The sequence below is a fragment of the Pteropus alecto genome, unplaced genomic scaffold, assembly GCF_000325575.1.
Source record: "Pteropus alecto unplaced genomic scaffold, ASM32557v1 scaffold156, whole genome shotgun sequence".
NCBI classification, from domain to species: Eukaryota; Metazoa; Chordata; class Mammalia; order Chiroptera; family Pteropodidae; genus Pteropus; species Pteropus alecto.
In genome coordinates, this window is record NW_006437746.1 from 3,864,053 (window position 1) to 3,883,005 (window position 18,953).

Here is an 18,953-nt window from a genome sequence, read left to right on the forward strand (position 1 = left end):
GCGCCTTCGGCCGCCGCGCCTTTGCTCCGGCCGGGCAGGTCCGGCGGCCTCTACACCCTCCGGCCAAGCCGTCTTCACCTCGATCTCGTACAGCGGCGGCTGCTGCCCTGAGGATTTCCCACCTTGGTTGCTTAAGAAGGATGTGATTTTTTTCTTTCTATTCTTTTTCCATTTATGATTTGAAAAAGAGAAAAGAACACACAGCCAGCTGGGACAGCGAAGCGCCACCGTCTGCCCCCACGTGGACACCTCCAAGGAGAAAGGGAGTTGGAAACTAACTTGGTCCAGCTGGCCTTGAGGCCTCGACTACGGCTGGACTCCAGGGCGTGGGGTCATGACTCGGACTCTGGGCAGGTGGAAGGCTTTACCTGTCCTCGGCTGGACTTGAGCCCCTGTTCTCGCCAGCATTAACCCCTCTGATCCCTCCAAAAACACACGTACCCACACTCCCAGCACCGGCCTGCGTTATGGATAAGTACGACGACCTGGGCCTGGAGGCCAGTAAATTCATCGAGGACCTGAACATGTATGAGGCCTCTAAGGATGGACTCTTCCGAGTGGACAAGGGTGCAGGCAACAACCCTGAGTTCGAGGAAACACGCAGGGTGTTTGCCACCAAGATGGCCAAAATCCACCTCCAGCAGCAGCAGCAGCAGCTCCTGCAGGAGGAGACCCTGCCCAGGGGAAGCCGAAGCCCTGTCAATGGTGGGAGCCGCCCAGGCCCCCAGGCCCCCCGGGAAGCTGGTGCCGGCAGCAAGCTGACCATGGACGGTGCTGCCAAGCCCCCTCTGGCTGCCTCAACAGTAACTCCTGGGATGGCCACCACCATGGCTGCTGGGCAGCCCCTATACGTACCGCAGGAGCAGAGGGCCAGGCCGTATGTCCGTGGCACAAGGCCTGGCAGTCAGGACTGTGGTTCCAAGGAGAACCTGGTGGTTTCTGAGATGTCTGCTCTCCATCGGCCAGGGCCCTGTGAGGATCCTTCCTGCCTCACCCACGGAGACTATTATGACAATCTCTCCTTGGCAAGCCCAAAATGGGGTGAAGAGCTGGGAGTGTCCTCCAGCACGAGGCTGGGTGTAGGGAGTGGGTGGCTTGGCCCCCCAGGAAGTGATCCGGCACCATCCAGACCCTCCAGGGACCATCACCTGTACCAGCCACAGCTCTCCCCGAGCTCCAGCAGGCCGTTTGAGAGTGGCCAGGATGGTGGTGTCGATGGTCGCAGCAGTGAGAAGCCAGCGGGCCTTTGGACCACGGCGTCCTCCCAGCGGGTGAGCCCTGGCCTTCCTTCCCCAGGTCCGGAAAACGGGGCCCTCCTGGGGCCCGCTCAGCCCAGGACCCCTTCTTTCTCAGCACCTCTGGCCCTGGGCTGCCCCAGTCAAGGAGCAGTTCCAAGAACAAACTCGGGGTCGGGGAACGAGGTGTCAGGCATGATGCCCAAACCAAACGTGGACCCTCAACCCTGGTTCCAGGATGGGCCCAAATCTTACCTTTCTAGTTCTGGCCCATCATCCTTGCCAGCCAGCATGGACAGTTTGCATTTGGGTCCGGCCCCTGGGCTGGGACCCAAGCCTGGCTGTGCAGACCCTGGCATTGGTCTCAAGCTCAGCCCCACCAGCCATGTCCATCCAGTGATGTCCACCCTGCCTGAGTTACCTTGTAAAGAAGGTCCCCCTGACTGGTCTCCTGATGGCAGCCTGGGGCCTGTGCTTCCGGAGAGCCCCAGCCACAGAGTGAGGCTTCCCTGCCAGACCCTCATCCCAGGCCCTGAGCTTGGGCCCTCCGCTGCTGAATTGAAATTAGAAGCCCTCACCCAGCGTCTGGAGCGTGAGATGGATGCTCACCCGAAGGCCGACTACTTCGGTGAGTGAGAGGCTGGTGGCTTTGCCCACAGTGGGTGATGGGGTCCCCACCACGGGTGCTGTGGCTCTCTTTGAATGGCCTGCCCCCTTTCTCCTCCCCCACCCCCAGCTTCCTCTTTCAGCTGCTGCTTTTGATTCAGAATCTTGAAAGCATCCCTGGGTAGAAAGCGGATCTTGCAGCTGGGGGTTACCCATGTGCGAAGGGTGAAGCAGGGTGGGATTGCTCGTGACTACTTTCAAAAAAGGGAAATGCTGTGACTTTGGTTTTCAGGGGTTTCGGGTATGCCTTAGAGCCTCTCGCTGTGATTGGCTCATTCAGGACTTGAATGGCAGTAGCTCTGTACAGCCGTGCGTGTGTGCGTGTGTGCGTGTGTGTGTGTGTGTGTGTGTGCAGTGTTGTGCAGGTACTGTGTGCAGTTGAGGCAGATGTCATAGGAACATGGAAGACTTGGTTCTAGAGCAGTGATTCTCAGAGTGTAGTCTCTGGACCAGCCCCATCCCTTCACCTGGGAACTGGTTAGAAATGCAAATTAGAGGGCTCCACCCCAGACAGACAGACTGCATCAGGAACTTGGGGGTTGGGACCTGGCAATCAGCATTTTCATAAGCCAGCCAAGTGATCCTGACGCTTGGGGAAATTTGGAGAATTTGAGACCTGTGAGCTAGGTGCCTACTAATTCGGCACCCCCACGTGGTTCCAGCAGCCAGGTTACCCCGTAGTTGTGGCTCACGATAGGATGGAAGATGCGCTTTGCTGGCTTTGCTTAAACGTGCAGATTTTGTTTTATTCTTTTTTTAAAAAAAACCACAGACTCCCGGAGACTGCTGGCTTCAGCCTTTTTTTCTCCACATAGGGTTTGGAGGCAGCAGAAAAGCAGCTCTGTTCTGTGGATCAGTGATGTAGCCATCTCACAGGAGAGCAAACTCGAAAGACAGCCTATTTTTAGAAGAGTCTGAGGGTTTTTTTTTTGTTTTTTTTTGAACTCTAGCGTCTTGGGGTCACGATTGCTCCCTATGAGGCCAGAGAGCCCTGGGAAGCCAAGTCCCACTGGGGCGGCAGCTCTGCCATATGGAGGAGGGCGGGGCAGGGAAGGTCCGGGAGGGGAAGAGGCCCGCCTGCTGCTTTCCGCCTGTCCCGTTCTCCATGAACGGACGATTCTGTCCCCAGGTGCTCGGAGGGGTCCAGGCTCCCGCGGGAGCACTGTATTCTTGCTCCTCCTGAGAACCATCCAGGGACCAGTGACCGCTCTCAAAGCACCCCGGGCAGTCAGAGGTCGGGGTGATGTGTGTCGGCTTATGTTTTTGAGTGCATAGCACCATCTCACTGAGAACCGTCTCTTCTCTGCAAATCACTCCCTTTGGGAATAATGCTTAGCTGGCCGTACTGTGGGTTTTTTTTTTTTTAACTTAAACTTTTAATCTTTAATTTCAAGCTCACTAAACAACAAAACAGCAGTTGAATTTTTTCAAGGAGGCACGCTTACACTCGGATCAGGGTGGGGACACTGGCCAACACCATCCATTCGTTCAACACGTGTTTATCGAGCACCGACCGCGGGCCATGCGCTGCTTAAGGCCCTGGGGTGCAGAGGAAACAGGACAGAAACCTCTGTGTTCCCAGAGCAGACAGTGCTGGAGAAGGTGACAGGAGAGGACAGAACAAACAGCAGCTTCCAAGCAGAGGAAGAGGGAGAGGAAGGGGTGGATCCTGGGCAGGGGTCGCCGGGGGGCGAGGGGGTGGGTTCCAGTTTTAAATCAGGCAGTCAGGGATGGTCCCACCGAGGAGGTGGCATTTGAGCAGAGGCTGGGAATAGGTGAGGGGGTGGACGGTGCATCTGCCCAGGGACAGCGTGTCCTCAGCAGGGCAGACAGCAGGAGCAGAGGCCCTGGGGACCCAGGCTGTGCCAGGCGCTGGGCTCTAGACGCTTGACGTGGACTGTTCAATATACTTGTGACAACAGCCCAGGGAGGCAGGCTCTGTTGTCGCTATGCCTGTTTCACTGACAGGAAACCAGGGCTCGGAGAGGTGACGTACCCGACGTCTCACAGGCGATGCTGGCTGTCGCTGGCATTTGAGCTCCACCATTCGGCCACCATGCCCATGCTTCTAACCAGCAGTGCCAAGCTGCACCGGAGCTTAGATGAAAAACCTTTCATTCATTCATTCCCTCATTTTTATGTTTTTTAAATCGAGGTAAACTTCACATAACATAAAATGAGTCATTTTAAAGTGAACAGTTCAGTGGCATGTAGTACATTCACAGTGTTGTGCAAATACCCTCTGTCTGGTTCCAAAACATTTTCTTTTCTTTTTTCTGAGTGGTAAATACTCTTTATTTGATGATGTACATAAACCACACAAATGCCTTTAGGTAAAAGGCGACAGTTTGGATACAGGGAATTTAATTAAATCAGTATAGTTAGGACCAAAAAGATAAAGTGGACATTGTCACCCTATCTTCGGCCCTTGCCTTTTTAACAGGCCGATGAACACAACCTGAAACACAGCCAAGGCTCGCTGTTCCATGAGACAGCGAAGGGATTTCCTCAGCATTTGAACATATTAATATAACCAGTTATGTAAATCTAAATGCAAAACCAATCTCTACAGGTGTTCAGACGACATCCACCATTTCTGTGAAAAACCCAACCTTACTAATCATGTCCAGTCATGTCTTTAGACGGTGGAAACAGGGCTAGCACTCACGGGACCAAAATTACCATCGAAGTTCAAAAAACTGATCATATTCGTTGTAACCACAAGCCAGACTTATTTAAATGAGGACCGCCCTAAAGTAATGTTGTATCAGCCGTTCACGATCTCAACTCTGGTGTACGAGATCAATTTAAATATGGTACACATTAAAAAAAAGTCATGAGATTTATATTTTGTAATAAATAAGGCAGTGGCCAACTCTTACTCCGTAGTAGCTTTTTTGAGATAAGCTGTCAAGTCTGCCCTTTCTCCAGACCCCTTAATGCCAGCAAAGATCGTTTTTGTTTCAGGGATGTACTTCTGGGGATTCTCCCAGTACTCCATCAGCGTCTCCTCTCCCCGGGTGATGCTTTGTTCTTGTTGGCATCCGTGTAAGAAAATCCAGGGGCCTGACCTGTCTTTCGCCCGAACAGACCACAGAGACTCGGCCCAGTCTCGGGCTTGCCCCGCTGTCCCACAGTATGGCGCAGGGCACACTCCTGAACCAAAGCTGCTTCCCCTCCTCAACATCGCCCGTTTTTAAACTGCTCTTTCGTCACATGAGATACTGAGACTCACGCTCGCAAACCAGACGTCCCGCGCTCTCCCAAGACATTTTCATCCCCCAAAAGAAACCCCGTTCCCACAAAGCCCCCAGTTCCTGGAAATCACCAATCTATGTTCTGTCTCTGGATTTACCTATTCTGGATATTTCATACAAAGGGAGTCTTTTTGTTTATTTCTTGACTATGCATTACACTTACATGGAGAAAATTCAAAAGATGTAAAAACACATATGGTGAAAAATTAGTCTCCTTCCCACCCCCATTTCTAGTCAGGTGTCCTGGGAATAATGAATATACGTGAATCGGTCTGTTGGCAACGGTGGCTGCGTGCCGTCCACCTGCTCTTTGCCTCTGCCACCGAGCAGTATGTCTTCGCAGTTCTACGTCAGCATGTGTGGCGTTGGCTCAGTGTCACCGTTGTGTGGATGTGCCCCGGGTCACGTGAGCAGCCCTCGTGGGAGACCAGGTGCAGGCGGAGCTGTGGGACAAACTCCCAGGGGTGAGATTGCGGGGCTGGGGGCTTTGTGCCCTTCAAATGTTGCCTGGTTGTGCTCCTTGGAGCCTGAGCTGGGACACCCCACCGCCCGCCACGTAGGAGAGGGTCTGCCCCGTGCCCGCAGCAGCCACCGAGCTTCCGTCCGCACTGTGACCGGCCATGTGGCAGGGGAGAAAGTCGGTCTTCTGAGCACCTGGCAGTCAGTTCCTGACCCAGCCCCGCCTGGGACCTGGAACAAACCCTGTTCTCCGCCAGGCCTCACCGCCTCGTCTGTATTGCGAGGAGGCCAGGCCAGCTGGGGGCTCGCCACACAGATGCCTTTTTCTTCTCTAGATCTGGCGTTGTTTGAAAGATTTTGTCTATTTAACATACTACATTTGTTAAATAATGATGAAATTTTCCTTCCAAATAGAAGGATATTTACTGATCCAGGGCTCTTGCCATAGAGAATCAGGATAACGGAACTGTCACCATCACGATCATCGTAATTCTAGCCAGAAGCAAAGTGGATGTGTTGGTTGGTCACCTAGGCCCCTTCCTGGATCGGACACAGGTGTCCCTGTGGGTATTTGACATTGTGGGAAGAGCTTGTGAATCTCTGCCACCACCTTTGAGAACGCTGAGGTCTGAAGACACCTTGGAGTGCGGTTATTGATCAGTTCATCCCCGAGGACTCTTCTGGCATGTTCCATGGCCGTCTTTGTGGGTTGGTCCAGTGTGGTGCTAAGGAGGCATTTCTGCCCCGTCTTCCTTCTCTGGGATCCCTCTGTGGCATCTTTGTGTGTTTCTGTCCATGAGAAAAGAGTTAAGGACAAAGTCCTTCCCAGGCCTGGCTCTCGGAGGACAGCGCCCAGTGCGGTGTGGGCGGCTTCTGTTCGAGCACCGCGGTTGAACAGAGGGAACAGAGAGGGGCTCCTGCCTTTTGTTGAATCTTTCCCACCTTTTCCTCCGCGGCGTCCACCTGTCTTTTTCATACTGGGCCTCTCCTCCCTTTCTAAAGAAAAAGGGCACAAATAAACCACCTGTCACAGGCCGGGTTTCCTAGGAAGCTGACTGAGACAGAGTGTAGTGTGCAGGTGGCTTCTTAGGGTGTGGGGGGCGGGGAAGGAAGCAGGGCGGGCAGTGGAGCAAGCCCGGGCCGACCCCGCTGGGAGCTCGGGGGCCGGAAAAGCCCGTCAGAGATGTCCCCAGTTGGGGCAAGATGGCCTGGCTTTCACACTCCCCATGGGTCAGTCATCAGGTGTGGGTTGCCCTGGGAAGGGGGTGACCTCGGGCGAGGTGGCTCTGTGCCGCTGTGCCGACAGGGGAGGGTCACCTCCTGGCTGCACCCCCAGCATCTGGGCCACAGGCCCTGTAGAGAAGGAAGAGCTGGGTGGCACATCACAGTGTCCACCGTGGCCCCTGTTGTGGAGCAGATCAGACCCCATTCACGGTGACCTTGGGCACCGCAATGCTAATCCCGGTGACCGGCTGCCGAGTGCCTGTGATGCACCAGGCGCTGGGAAAGTGCTCGTGGGCACTGTGCTCGCGCACCCCTCATGAGACACGACTCTGCTCTGTTCACGCAGAGAAGCGGAGGTTGGGAAACAGGCCGGCCCCGCTCGGGAGCACAGTTGTCGGTGGTGGTGTCACATCATCGGGACGCTGACACTCGCCCGGTGGGACTCGGTGGTCTCAGGTCTGGTTGGACGCCCACTTTCTGCCCCTCCAGGTTCACTGTCCACCCGCTGCTGCGGGGGCGTCAGTGGGCACCTGCCCTCCCCGGGCCTGTCCCCACGTGCAGCACCTGTGCACCTGAAGCACCCTGCGCCTTCCCTCCCTGCGTGGGTGGGTCCGGGGATAGGTCACTGCCAGCGCCACCTGGGAGAGAATCACACTGTGCCCTGGAGCGGAGAAGGCTCTGCCAGCTCCATCTGGCACCAGGGGTGGAGAGGCAAGAAGTCGGTTCCTGGGTCTCCATTACTCAGTGCTGGGTGGATAGGCCACTGTGGCGCCACCCCCCTCGCCCCCCGTGTGGAGGGAGAAGAGGCTGGCTTTGACGTTCCTTGCCTTCGTGGACGTCCTGCTGCAGAATATGAACTCAGAAAATCTTAACGGAGACCCACCTTAGCCTGGGAGCCTGAAAACAGGTGTGACTCCTCCTAGAAATGGCCCCACCCTTGCCAGGGGCAGGGGGCCTGTCACACTTGATTGTGTTTTACTGGCAATGCAGGAGGTTAAACAAGCCGTCCAAACAAGGGACCCGCAGAGGCCCTATTCCCTCTTTCCTGTGGGACAGGCTCTTAAACACTGGGCTGCACATCATTCTTAATCACCTTTTTATTATTATTGTTATTATTATTATTATTTATGCCTACAGCACCTGGTCTTCCTAGTTGGTCTCCCATTCAAGTACTAACCAGGCCCGACCCTGCTTAGCTTCCGAGATCAGACTTCGGGCTTGTTCAGGGTGGCATGGCCGTAGACCATGGACCGTGGCTCCACTGCTGCATGAACCCAGGACCTTCTGCATGTAAAGCAGACTTGCTAACCGCTACACCATGGAACCACGTCCTCTTAATCACTTTTTAAGCACTTTTTATCTGATTTTACTAGCAACAGATCCTTGAAATATGGGCTTAAATACAGCCTTGAATGAAAACTTGAGGGTGGTTTCCTTTTCACATAAAAGGAAACAATGTGAGCTGACCTCGTAATAGGGCAGCCCCTCCAGAGTTCCCAGACAGGGCCTGTGTGCACCCCAAGGCCCTGGTGACTCCCAAATATCAGGCATTTCCATAAACCCAAACCTAGTGCTGAAGTAGAAGAAGGTGGCAGAAGATCAGCAGCCGCCTGACTGTCTGAGCGGCCGGCATGCCCAAGGGTGCTTACCGGGGAGTCTCGAATCCCCTTTGAAAGCATTGTGCCATGGTTTCGACCTGCTGAGTCCAGGCTTCCATTGCCACAGGAGTAAATTTCTGGTCCCATGGGTAATGTCTGCAAATGGCACCCAGGATCCAGCTCTGCCTGTCTAGCTCTGCAGGTGCACGGCCTGGGGCATGGGAACACCCAGCTCTTTAGAAATTGGGTAGCCTGTGTATATTTTTTTAGTAGACCAGGTACTCTTCCTCTCAAAATCAGGAAAGCATCTGTTTTTAACACTTTATTGATATATAATATGCATATATTGTAGACGCTCACAAAGTGAACCAAACCCATGTAACCAGAGACCAGATCGAGACAGAGACCATGACCAGCACCCGAGACGCCCCCCACCTGTGCCCCCTTACAATCACCACCACCCTCCAAAGATAACCAAGATGACTTGAGATTTTGAGCACTCTGTGATCTGAAATAACTTCTAAAACCTTAAACACATTTAAAAACATCATGGCAGGTTTGGGGGCGAATGGGCAACAAGCGGGTGGTCAGTTAGCGTGCAGCTTGGGCTACAGATGGTGAGGGGTCGGTGACATCGGTGTGGCCAACTCCACTGCTGCCTGCTGGGCCGTCCAGCTCACTCTGTAATGGCAGCTGCCCCTGGGTGGTCAGTGGTTAGGGCTGTGGCACCGTGTAGGTCCTCTGTGTTCTCTGAAGGGATGGACTTTTTGTCACATCCTTTAGCGCCGTCCCTACCTGCAAGCTCTCGTCACAGGACAGCTCCTCAGAGATTCCCAGGGAGTGAGGACCGGCAGGCGTCTGCACCTCATTCCCAGTGGTTCCTCCGTTCGCTGATCCGGATGCCAGCAAGGCACGTGTGTCAGGGCCTTGTGCTCTCGCCACCAGGCTCAGGGCTGCGGGAAGGACGCTGGAGGGTCAGGCTCAGGCCATTGCACTTGGCAGTGACACCTGTACTTCCCTTAGCCTGCCCTTCAGGCCCACGCTTGGGCTGTTGCCCCAGCCTGTCGTGCTCTCTGGGTCCTGTCACACCAGCCTCGTTGTGGGTCCCTGAGCTTGTGGGGCGTCTTCCCACCATGGGGGTCTTGCCCTTGCCTTTCGCCAGGTAGCGTCCTTCTGGCCAGCACGGTGCCACCCGCCCTGTGACTCCCTGGGGCAGTGCGTCTCCAGCTGTAGCCTTGGTGAATCTTCACGTCGGTTTCCCACGACGGCGGCCTCGTCCCATCAGGATGGCATGTTTCTGAAAGAATAAGTGTCTCCATTCATCCCGTCCTTCTGCTGTGCCCTTTAATAGTCCAGAGCATGAAACTGATCTTTTGACATGGCCCTTCTTACTGGAAGTTTCTTTAAAAAAAGCGTTGTGTTTCTTTACATGACTTGATTTGATTTAGGATTCCCCGCCAGGAGACATAACTGTGGAAGCAGGGCACACCTTTGGGAATGGGGAAACCAGGCGTTCACAGCCCCAGGTCTGACACTGGGCAGGCTGCCTTTTCTCTGTGCTGAGCTGGGCTCTTCTCGGCCCAAAGTTCTGTGGCTGTGGCTTGTAGTGTAACTGAGCACCTGGATTTTAGCCGACCAGGTGACAAGGAGCTAGGCAGCAGCGTTGTCGGCCATGGCCAGAGTCTGGAAAGGCAGGGGCTGAACGGCCCAGCATCCCTTCCCCCTTCCAGACCTGTACAGAATTTTAAAACTTTTTTTTAAGTAACAGTTATATTTTCAATTGTAAGTGGTAATCATTTGCACTCTAGATGTTTTGGAAAATACATACAATTAAAACAAGAACCATGAATCACTGACATGCCTGCCACACTTGGAACAATCAGCGTTAAGCTGTTTCTGCAGAAGGTTCCCAGTGCAAAGTAGTGGCCGGAGCCCGTTGTGACGCAGGATGTGTCATGTGCTGTGGCTCTTGGCTCTTTGGCCAGATGTAGAAGCATTTTCTGAGCTCGAGGCCAGTTCGCTCTGCACAGTGTGTCTGGCGAAAGTGGGATTAGAAAGGACCAAAGATCTCCTTCAGGAAACAATCAAACCTGAGGACCCACTGTACTGCATTGTTCACTCACCCCAGGGGCCTTTTGAGACCCTCGTTCTAGCTAAACTTGGGGTCCTCAGTGAGGAAGACAGCTAGGAACACCAGCCGAAGGACCCAGTGACCTTGTTTTCGCTGGCCTCCTCCCAGGCCTCCTCCATGGACTCCTGTGATGTCTTCGGTGGTGCTGGGTCTCAGGCTGGATCATGGACACAGGACAGTGGCCTCGGGGCCCGGCGCTGTTGGCCACACATACTGGGGGCTTGGTGATGTCTGTTGAAGGAATGGAGGGGCCTCAGTTAGGGCGCGAAGGAGGAAGGAGAAGGGGGTTTTAGCTGGGGTTATGGCTCTGAGATAGTTTTGCTAAAATTTACTGAGCAGTTGCTCTTTGCCCGGCACCTTTCAAATCATCTCATGGGCATTAACTTGTTTAATCCTCCCAACAGCCCCATTTCATTATCTGCATTTTATAGGTGGGGAAACTGAGGTACACAGGAGTAACCCACCTACTACATTTTATTAAAGAGCTTTGTTTCGTCTGAGTCTTGACCACCATGCTGGGTGACCTCAGCTCCTGGGAACACAGTGGCTTTCTGACGAAGGGAGCTGCAGAGGCTTTGCAGCCACGAGTAGATCAGGGCTGAAGACTCCCCCTTTCTCTGGTGAAGCAACAAGGCAGGCAGGGCATGGAGGGCCCAAGCTAGCGGGGGTGCTGGGACCCACTCTTGCAGCCAGAACAGCCCCCTGCATCCCAGGCAGTGACGGAACCACAGAGGCTCAGAGATGTACGTGGCTGCGCAGTGGCCTTGACCACCCACAGCCCTTCGGGCCCCCGACTTTTCATGTTCTTCTGAAGGCATGGGTTAGGGCGAGGGAGCCATGCTCTTGGGGTGCTTGTGTGACACCCCCAAGTGTTGTGGGCAAGGATAGGGGTATGCCAGCCCACAGTTTTCTTGCGGGCAGCCAGAACACCTTGGTCTGGGGTCAGTGTCAACCCCAGGCTCTGTGCAGAGGTGCTTGAAAGCAAATGTTGGATGCAGCCACGCTTGGAGCCCATCTGGCAAACTGAACAGAAACTTTACCCTAAAACAAAACAGGCCTCCGACGTTTCCAAGGCGTGTCAACGGCGGGGTAGCACTCGCCAGCAAATATTTATATCTGCTCCAGGTTTTGTTTTTCATTCGTCCCCGCCCAGGGAGACCAGCTGGACACGGAGTCTCAGGGGCACGCTGGAAGGCTGGAGACTTTCTGCTCGAGAGTTCCAAAGGGAATTCTGGAGGGTCTGTGGCCAGGTTATTTTTAAGTTTCGAGGGCCGTGAGTTTAGTCTTGACCAAATTCCTTCCTCTTCTTTCTTGTTCTGTGACTCGTCTCTGCGTGTCCCAGGAGTGTGAGGACTGGTTACTCCCGGTTACTGAAAGTCTCTCGGGAGTATATCAGGGGGTTCCATCTTCCTCCCTGCACACACGTATTTGTGACATATAGAAAGTTCTGGAAGCCTGCCATGATGGCTGTCATTCAAAAGAAGGGGATTGAGTTTAGTGGGGATCTGCCCTGCCCCTGATCCCAGGAGGTGTAGAGACCCGGGTCATTTGAGGACCGGATGGACAAGGCGCCCCTCTCACAGTGCAGGCCCTGAGTCACGGTGGACGCGCATCGCACCAGCCTCTGGGCCGGTCAGCATGTGCCGGACATTCCAGCGGACAGACAGCAGCGGCCTTGCCTTCTGCTGCCCGAAACCCCTCTGATCGCCACAGCAGCGGCCCTGTTCTTCGAGCCTCCTGTCAGCTGAGCTTATGGTTTCCTTTCAACGATGGAACCGACCCGTTCGCTCACATGATGGCCGGGGCTGGCCCAGGGCCTGGGGGGAGATTTCGCATCTGCCAAAATGTTGCTTGTTCTGCTCCCCTCGCCCCCACCTTAGTTCGCATTGTTTCTTGATGATGCAGTAGGTATTGAATTTAGAAGGAGATGGATTTCAGGCAGTCCAGCTGACAGCGGCCATGGCCGGGCTCCAGGGCATTCGCTGACAGAGCTGTCTTCACATCGAACATGCGGGCGGCCAGGAGAACAAGTTGCGGGTGTGCCTGTGCCACTGGCTGGCTGTGCCAACTCGGGCGCCTGACTTTCCTTTTCTGCCTTAGCGTCCTCACCTTATGGGGGGTAGATGTCCTGTGCTCATTATAGTTCTGTTTCCTTTCCTGTGCTGCAGTTGAACTGGGAAGAATAGCCAGGAGCAGAGTGGAGAGGCCTGGGGTGGCGAGGGCGTGGACACCCCGTGTGTGGATGGACACGCCCTGGGCAGCGGCCCAGTGGGTGGTGATGGCAGGCCCGTCCTGGCATTGGCCCACCAGGTCCTTCTATGAGATCATCGTGTCCCAGCCAGGGTGACTCAGAAGTGCCCTCCCACCAATAATGCGTGGTCATCGTTGTCCTGGCTCATGAAATCAAAAGTACATTCTTTGGGGGAAAAAATGTAAGCTATGTGATAAAGAGGCACTTAAGAAATAAGAAAAATGAGGGAATAAAACCCAACAGTTAGTGATAAGATTTGGAATATAAAACACAGGGCCTGGTGTATATAGAAGTTACTCATGAGGAATTTGTCAAATGGATGACTCATGGTGTGTATTTATAATGTTATGTAATCAAAATAAAAAATTGAAGTGTTTAGGTCACAATGCCTCTCTGCTCAGCATTAGTGAGCTAATGCACAGCGGATGCCACGAATGGTATTTCTCCATAACTCATGGCCAGCGGTGGCTGTGACACCCTGTGCTGATATTCGTCAGACCCGACACCCTGTCGGAGTTGAAGGATGAGCTTATTGGGCAAGGACTTGGGTGACATGGCTAGCGGCGGGTGGCCAGACACAGAGTGAAAGCTGAGCATGGGAGGTGCTGAACCTCCAAAGTCCATACACTTGGAGATGCCCCATTCCCTGGATGTGGCCATATTCCGAGGAAAAGGGAATTTTAGCCGGTCACGTGAGACCTGCCTGAGTCTCGGGGTGCTTCCTGTCTTGCTTGGCTGGGTGGAGCCCTGAAGCTGGGGTTGTGGCTCTGAATCCCGAGCAGGTCACTGACTTCCCTGCTGGGTCCCCGTAGCTCTCACTTGCTCCTCCCCTCAGTCCTTCCCCAGACCGTTCACCCACCTCTGTCCATCACCACGTCCAGTTCCAAGCCCAAACCACATGTCCCCTCAACGGCCATTATGGAGCTCCTACTGTATCCAAGAGACCGAGTTGGGGTCAGTGGGGCTCCCCTTGTGCACAGACACTGTCACCCAGCTCCCCTTGGCGGAACGTGCATTCCACACGAGCAGGGTGTCTGTTCTGGTCACTGCTGCGTCTCCGGGGCCCAGGGCAGTGCCTGGCACACAGGAGGGTGCTCAGCAAGTCCTTGTTGAACAAACGAGTGACCATGAGGCCAGTGGAGGGACGAGGACATTCCCTGACTCCCTTCTGAGTGTCAGTGCTTCGAGTGGGGGTGCTACTGCTGTGCTGGGCGCCCCCACGCCCAAGTGCTAGCGAGGCAGGGGTACCAGGCGTGTCGCCCTCACCCCTCGCCCTGACCAGGAGTTATTCAGGTGAGCTCTCTCCCACGCGGGTGGAAGGCCCCTCGGTGACTGAGGACTGGAGGGGCCAGAAGAGGTTGGGATGCCATGGTTTGTCTGGGTGGGAAGTTTGCAGAGCTTAGGGGCCAGCTCACCTAAGTCCTGGGGATGCTGGGGTGGGAGCAGGGAGCGGTGCTGGCGGGAACCGTGTCCTTGTCTGAGAAGCCATCCGTGTTCCATGAAAATCAGAATGTGAGGAGTGCTCGTGGGAATAAAAACCCGCATGAGGGTGTCTGCCATGGCTGGGTCTGCCGTGGGCAGACTACTCAGCATTCTCGTGCCTGTCAGGAAAACGGGGGTACGGTTGTGGCGAGGGCTAAATTAATTCGTATTTGTCTGTACTGTCCAGTATGGGAGCCACAGGCCGTACTAAGCACCTCAAAAGGTGGCCTGTGTGAACTGAGGTGGCTCTAAGCGTGAAGACTTGACATAGAGGGGAAATGAGTAGCCGCTTCATATTTCTATGCTGTTTGTTTAAGTGAGAATACTTTGGATAGGTTGGGCTAAGTAAAATAGGTCATTAAAATTCGTTTCACGTGTTTTCACTTTAAAGTGGCTACTTGACAATGTAAAATCACAGATGGCTCGCAGGGTTTTTCTGTCGAACGGGGCCTTGCTGTACGAAGCACTTAGATCAGGGTGTGGCGCATGCCGATAGCTTACTTGTACAAGCACTTACAATCATTATTTTCTCAAAAATGTCAAAGCATCTTTACTTTGTCCCATCTGAAAGCCGAGCTGAATTGATTTGTTCAAATCCATAAACGCTTAAACAAAAAGATTGTAATTTATCCAAGGGAGACTGATTTCATGGTGGCCCCCCGAACCCCCGCTCCTCCCGCTGAGGCTCTGACGGAGGAGGGAGGGGTCGTCTGGGGTCCTCAGATGGTGTCTTCATGGGGCAGGTGGGAACGTAGCTGAGCCAGTTTTCCAGAAGCTTAAAGGCACCCTCTGTTTAGCGAGTACGGGCAGGGCGACCACAGACACCGCCCCTCCCCTGGCTGTGGTTAGCGAAGTGAAAACCGTTTCCTACGGAGAGCTGGGGGAGGGGGCCGTCTTTGGGACTGGGCTTCTCTGGGGCCCCAGCAGACAGGCCATCCACACCCCACACCTCTAGCCAGGCTCTGGAGGCCTTGCCTCGGCGTGGGGGAGGGGCCGGGCAGCTCCCAAAGACCCAACTGTGTGGGGCGTGGGGCCTGTCCCGACCCAGCCGAGGTCTCTCTCAGGTGGCCGGGCACAAACAGAGGCCCTTTGTCGGCCCGCCACGGAGGTCCATGTTAGAGCTGGCAGCCCCTCCTCTGCCCTGGGCCCGCCTGTGGCTGCCACCTGTCCAGGTTACCCACCCCTGGCGGTGGGCACGAGGGCGTGGGGAGAGGCGGCTCTGCCCGAGTTTCCGACCAGGGAGCGGAGGAAGCACAGGGCGAGGACAGCTCGGCGAGGCTTTCATCCCTGCGCTGGGTGTCGAGGGCAGGCCGGTGCCCTTTCTGTGGCGATGGTCTTCTGACCATCTCGAGCCCGCCCCCATTCAAGGGGAGGGGCCATGGACCCCGCCTCTCAGCGGGAGGAGCGTCCAGGAATTTGTGGCTATGTTTTTCTAAAGTTACGTTTACATGCAGTGAAACGTGTAGCCCCGTGAGTTTTGACAAGCGGTAACCCACACTCCCATCAAGATACAGAGCAGTTCCAACCCCAGAATGTTCCCTCGTACCTCTTCCCGGTCAGTGCCCACCCCGAGGCAGCCCCTGTTCCGATTTCAGTCTGTTCGTCCTGCAGGGCGACATAAACGGATTCATAACGATATCCACGTACACGCGATCCTCATTACTCACAGATCCTGTATTTGCGCATTTGCCTACTTGCTAAAATTTATTCATAATCCCCAAATCAGTGCTCACAGCTCCTGGGTGATCCCTTGAGGACAGGTGCTGAGCCCTGTGAATTTGAGTTACCCACACCCGTTCCCAGCTGAGGTCCAGTGGGGCGACGCTCTGCTTGTTTGCAGTGTCCTTCTTACGGTCTGCTTAGTGCCATGGGTTTTTTTTTGTATTTTTGTGCTCTTTCTTGGTGATTTCTGTTTTAAGTGGCCCCCAAGCACAGTGCTGGAGTGCTGCCCAATGAGAAGGCCGTGATGTCCCGTGGAGAAAACACGTGTGTTAGATAAGCTTCGTTCAGGCGTGAGTTTAAACCGTTGGTGTGAGTTCAACGTTGATGAATCAACCATATACACTAAACACGGTGTCTTTAAACAGAAGCACAGACCGACGAGGCTCCGTGTTGACCGGCGGATGAACACATGACCCGAGGCTCACGGGGACCTAGCCCTTTGTTTCCTCTGGGAGCAGCGTTCGTTCGCTAACTCGCTATTTGCGGTGACTTCATGGAAGGGAACTACGTGCATTAGGAGAATCTTTTGAAGTCGCACAGCCGTGGCCGTTAAATTACCGCACTGAACCATGTGGCGGGGTCTCAAGGCTTCTGTTACGCTGGGCCACATGCACGCTGCCGCCGACGGTGTCCAAGAGTGCTCTTTGCTCTGCGGCCTCGGTGACGCCATCTTGGCCACCGGGTCAGTGGCAGGTGGCATCCCACTTTCGTGTTTGGCTCCCGGCAAGGTGGAACACCTTTCCGTATGTAGATCGGCCATTTCCGTTCAAGGTGAGAGCTGAGAAAGCCAACTGGGCTCTGAGTGGAGAGACCAGAAGCGAGGGGAAGAGCAGGGGATGAGCCCAGGTGCGTAGGGGTTGGGGGGAGGGTGCAGGCCTTGCTTGGGGGATACCTGGAACTCTTTCTCCCTTTGGAGAGTGGAGGGCAGGGAGTGATTCAGGCCGGAAAGTGGGAGTGCGCTGGGCAGCGTCGCACCTGCAGGCAGTCGGGCGAGGCTACCTGTAGCTGATGGCGACTGGGAAACTACTCTGGGAACTTCCCACTGCAGTGAAGTGAAGCCGCAGTCGGCTTTGAGCAGCTTTCAGAGTGAAGAAAGCAGACTGGCGCAATGACCCCGTCGCCCAGAGTGGCCTGAAATACTTCCTCTGTGGCTTGGTGAGAGCTCACCCCGTGACTCGGGAACATCGGGGTGCGTGGGGAGAAGGCAGAGGTCGGGAGGCGCAGGACGCCAGGTAGGAGGTGGTGTGTTGCGTTTTCTGCATCCATGGTTCTCAGCCTTGGCCTCACCTTAGCATCGCCTGAGGAGCTTTGGCCCCACCCCAAACCAGAACCCGTCCCTGGACATCATGGTGGCCACCTACACCGATTCCTACCGCCAGGCTTGAGAAGTGGCCATCTGCACATGTGGCGGGAGCCCAGCACCCACTGCTCCTGGGTTTTTTTTGTGTGTGTGTGTTTGATCTTAGAGTGTGATTAGGAAGGAGACAGTGCTGGGGTCCTTAGTCCAGCTCTGCCCCAAACACTTGGCTTCTTTTCCAGAATTTGTTGACTCCCAGAGCTGCCCACGTCCACAGGCTACAACCTTCAGCTGAGAAAAAGCCTTGCTCAACTTGTGTCCAGAATAATTTGTTCAGATGATAATCCATTCGGACCTGCCCCCACCTAGCCTGCCCCCAAACCTTGACTAGATGCCCTGACCCTTGCCTGAACCCCCTTTCAGCACAGTAGTAGGTGGTTCATGGCTACGTGATCCCACATGATGTGCAGCAGCGGGTAGAGCTGAAGAGGTGCCCCCGATGTCCAGTCGGGGTCGGGGCAGCTTCCAGAGGGCTCCCTTCCAAACTGAGAGGAGCAGTCACCCAGGCCAGTCCCAGATGTGAGCCGAGGGTGCAAGGCCACACTCATTAGCCAGCCCGACAGAACCTTTGTAGTTCAGACCTTATCATGACGATAAAGGAGGCTGGCTCAGTCGTCACCCCGGTTGGCCTGTTGAAGGAGGTCTCCAGGGTCCTCGGCCTGGCAGTTTCTCAGGCAGGAGGCAGAGGCAGCATGGGGTAGTGTTACCTCAGAGAAGGCTACTTTGCGAGGCTCCTTGTCTGTGATCCTGCCCTTTGCAAGGAAGGTAGTGGGGGGGCGGAGTCCTGGCCCTGAGCCAAATTTGATTTTTGGCTTCGGATGTACGAAGATGATTGAATACCAATTTGGGGTAACTTATTTCAAAGGGAGCGCTGCTCAGGCCTGGCCGGGAGGCAGTGGGGAGGGGTCTGCGTTCGATCCGTTACGCTGCCACTGATTCCCAAACTGTCTTTCTAGAACTGCTTCTAGGGGGTCGGGACAGTCCAGGAGGCAGAGTGGTCTCTGTCCCACCTCAATCGTAAAACTAAGCGGTTTCCCTTTTGTCTGTTACATATATCTGAGGTTCTTCTGATACTTTTTTTGAGAAAAGTTTCTCCCCATGAAGCAATTTGAAAACCTTATTGTGCACAGGGTTAGGCCGGCCCGATGACGTCGCACCGGTGCCCTAATATGGAGTTGCAACAACAAAGACAGTGACCAGGACAACACTAATAATAAAAAAGGTCAAATTCCCTTGGGAGTAAAACTTTCTGTTTGGTTCTGGTGGATTGAAACGCTTTTAGGAAGGCCTGTTATGTTTCTTGGGCCCCCTAAAGGACACGACATTACAGTAAATCATAGTGTTAGTAGCGTTGGTCATTGGCACCCAGTTTTTCTTCTCTGTCACACGGAAGACTGTGTATAAAGCTGTGGACGACTGCCCCAGTGCCTGGCCCGCCCAGCTGCAGCCTCTTGGATGAGAGCCAGTCTCAACCTGGGAGGGACAAATTGAGTGTAATGTAGGGTCTTCATCTTTCGGGAGGCTGTGTGTGGGAGCGGCCCCACAGGTCTGGGACACGTAGGCTGGTGACA

General features: G+C 54.6%; 1 protein-coding gene and 2 pseudogenes across 1 annotated transcript in view; 1 reads left to right on the forward strand and 2 right to left on the reverse strand.

Annotated features, from left to right (window-relative positions):
- Nucleotides 1–6: 6 nt before the first annotated feature.
- LIMD1 (LIM domains containing 1) overlaps nt 7–18,953 on the forward strand; it is a 59,473-nt gene continuing 40,526 nt past the window's right edge. The window contains exon 1 of the mRNA XM_006914856.3: nt 7–1,863. Within this exon, the coding sequence (XP_006914918.1) occupies nt 468–1,863 (1,396 nt within the window). The 5' untranslated portion in view covers nt 7–467. The remainder of the gene's footprint in view (nt 1,864–18,953) is intronic.
- On the reverse strand, nt 3,619–8,586 carry LOC102897837 (annotated as a pseudogene).
- On the reverse strand, nt 7,970–8,085 carry LOC112482106 (annotated as a pseudogene).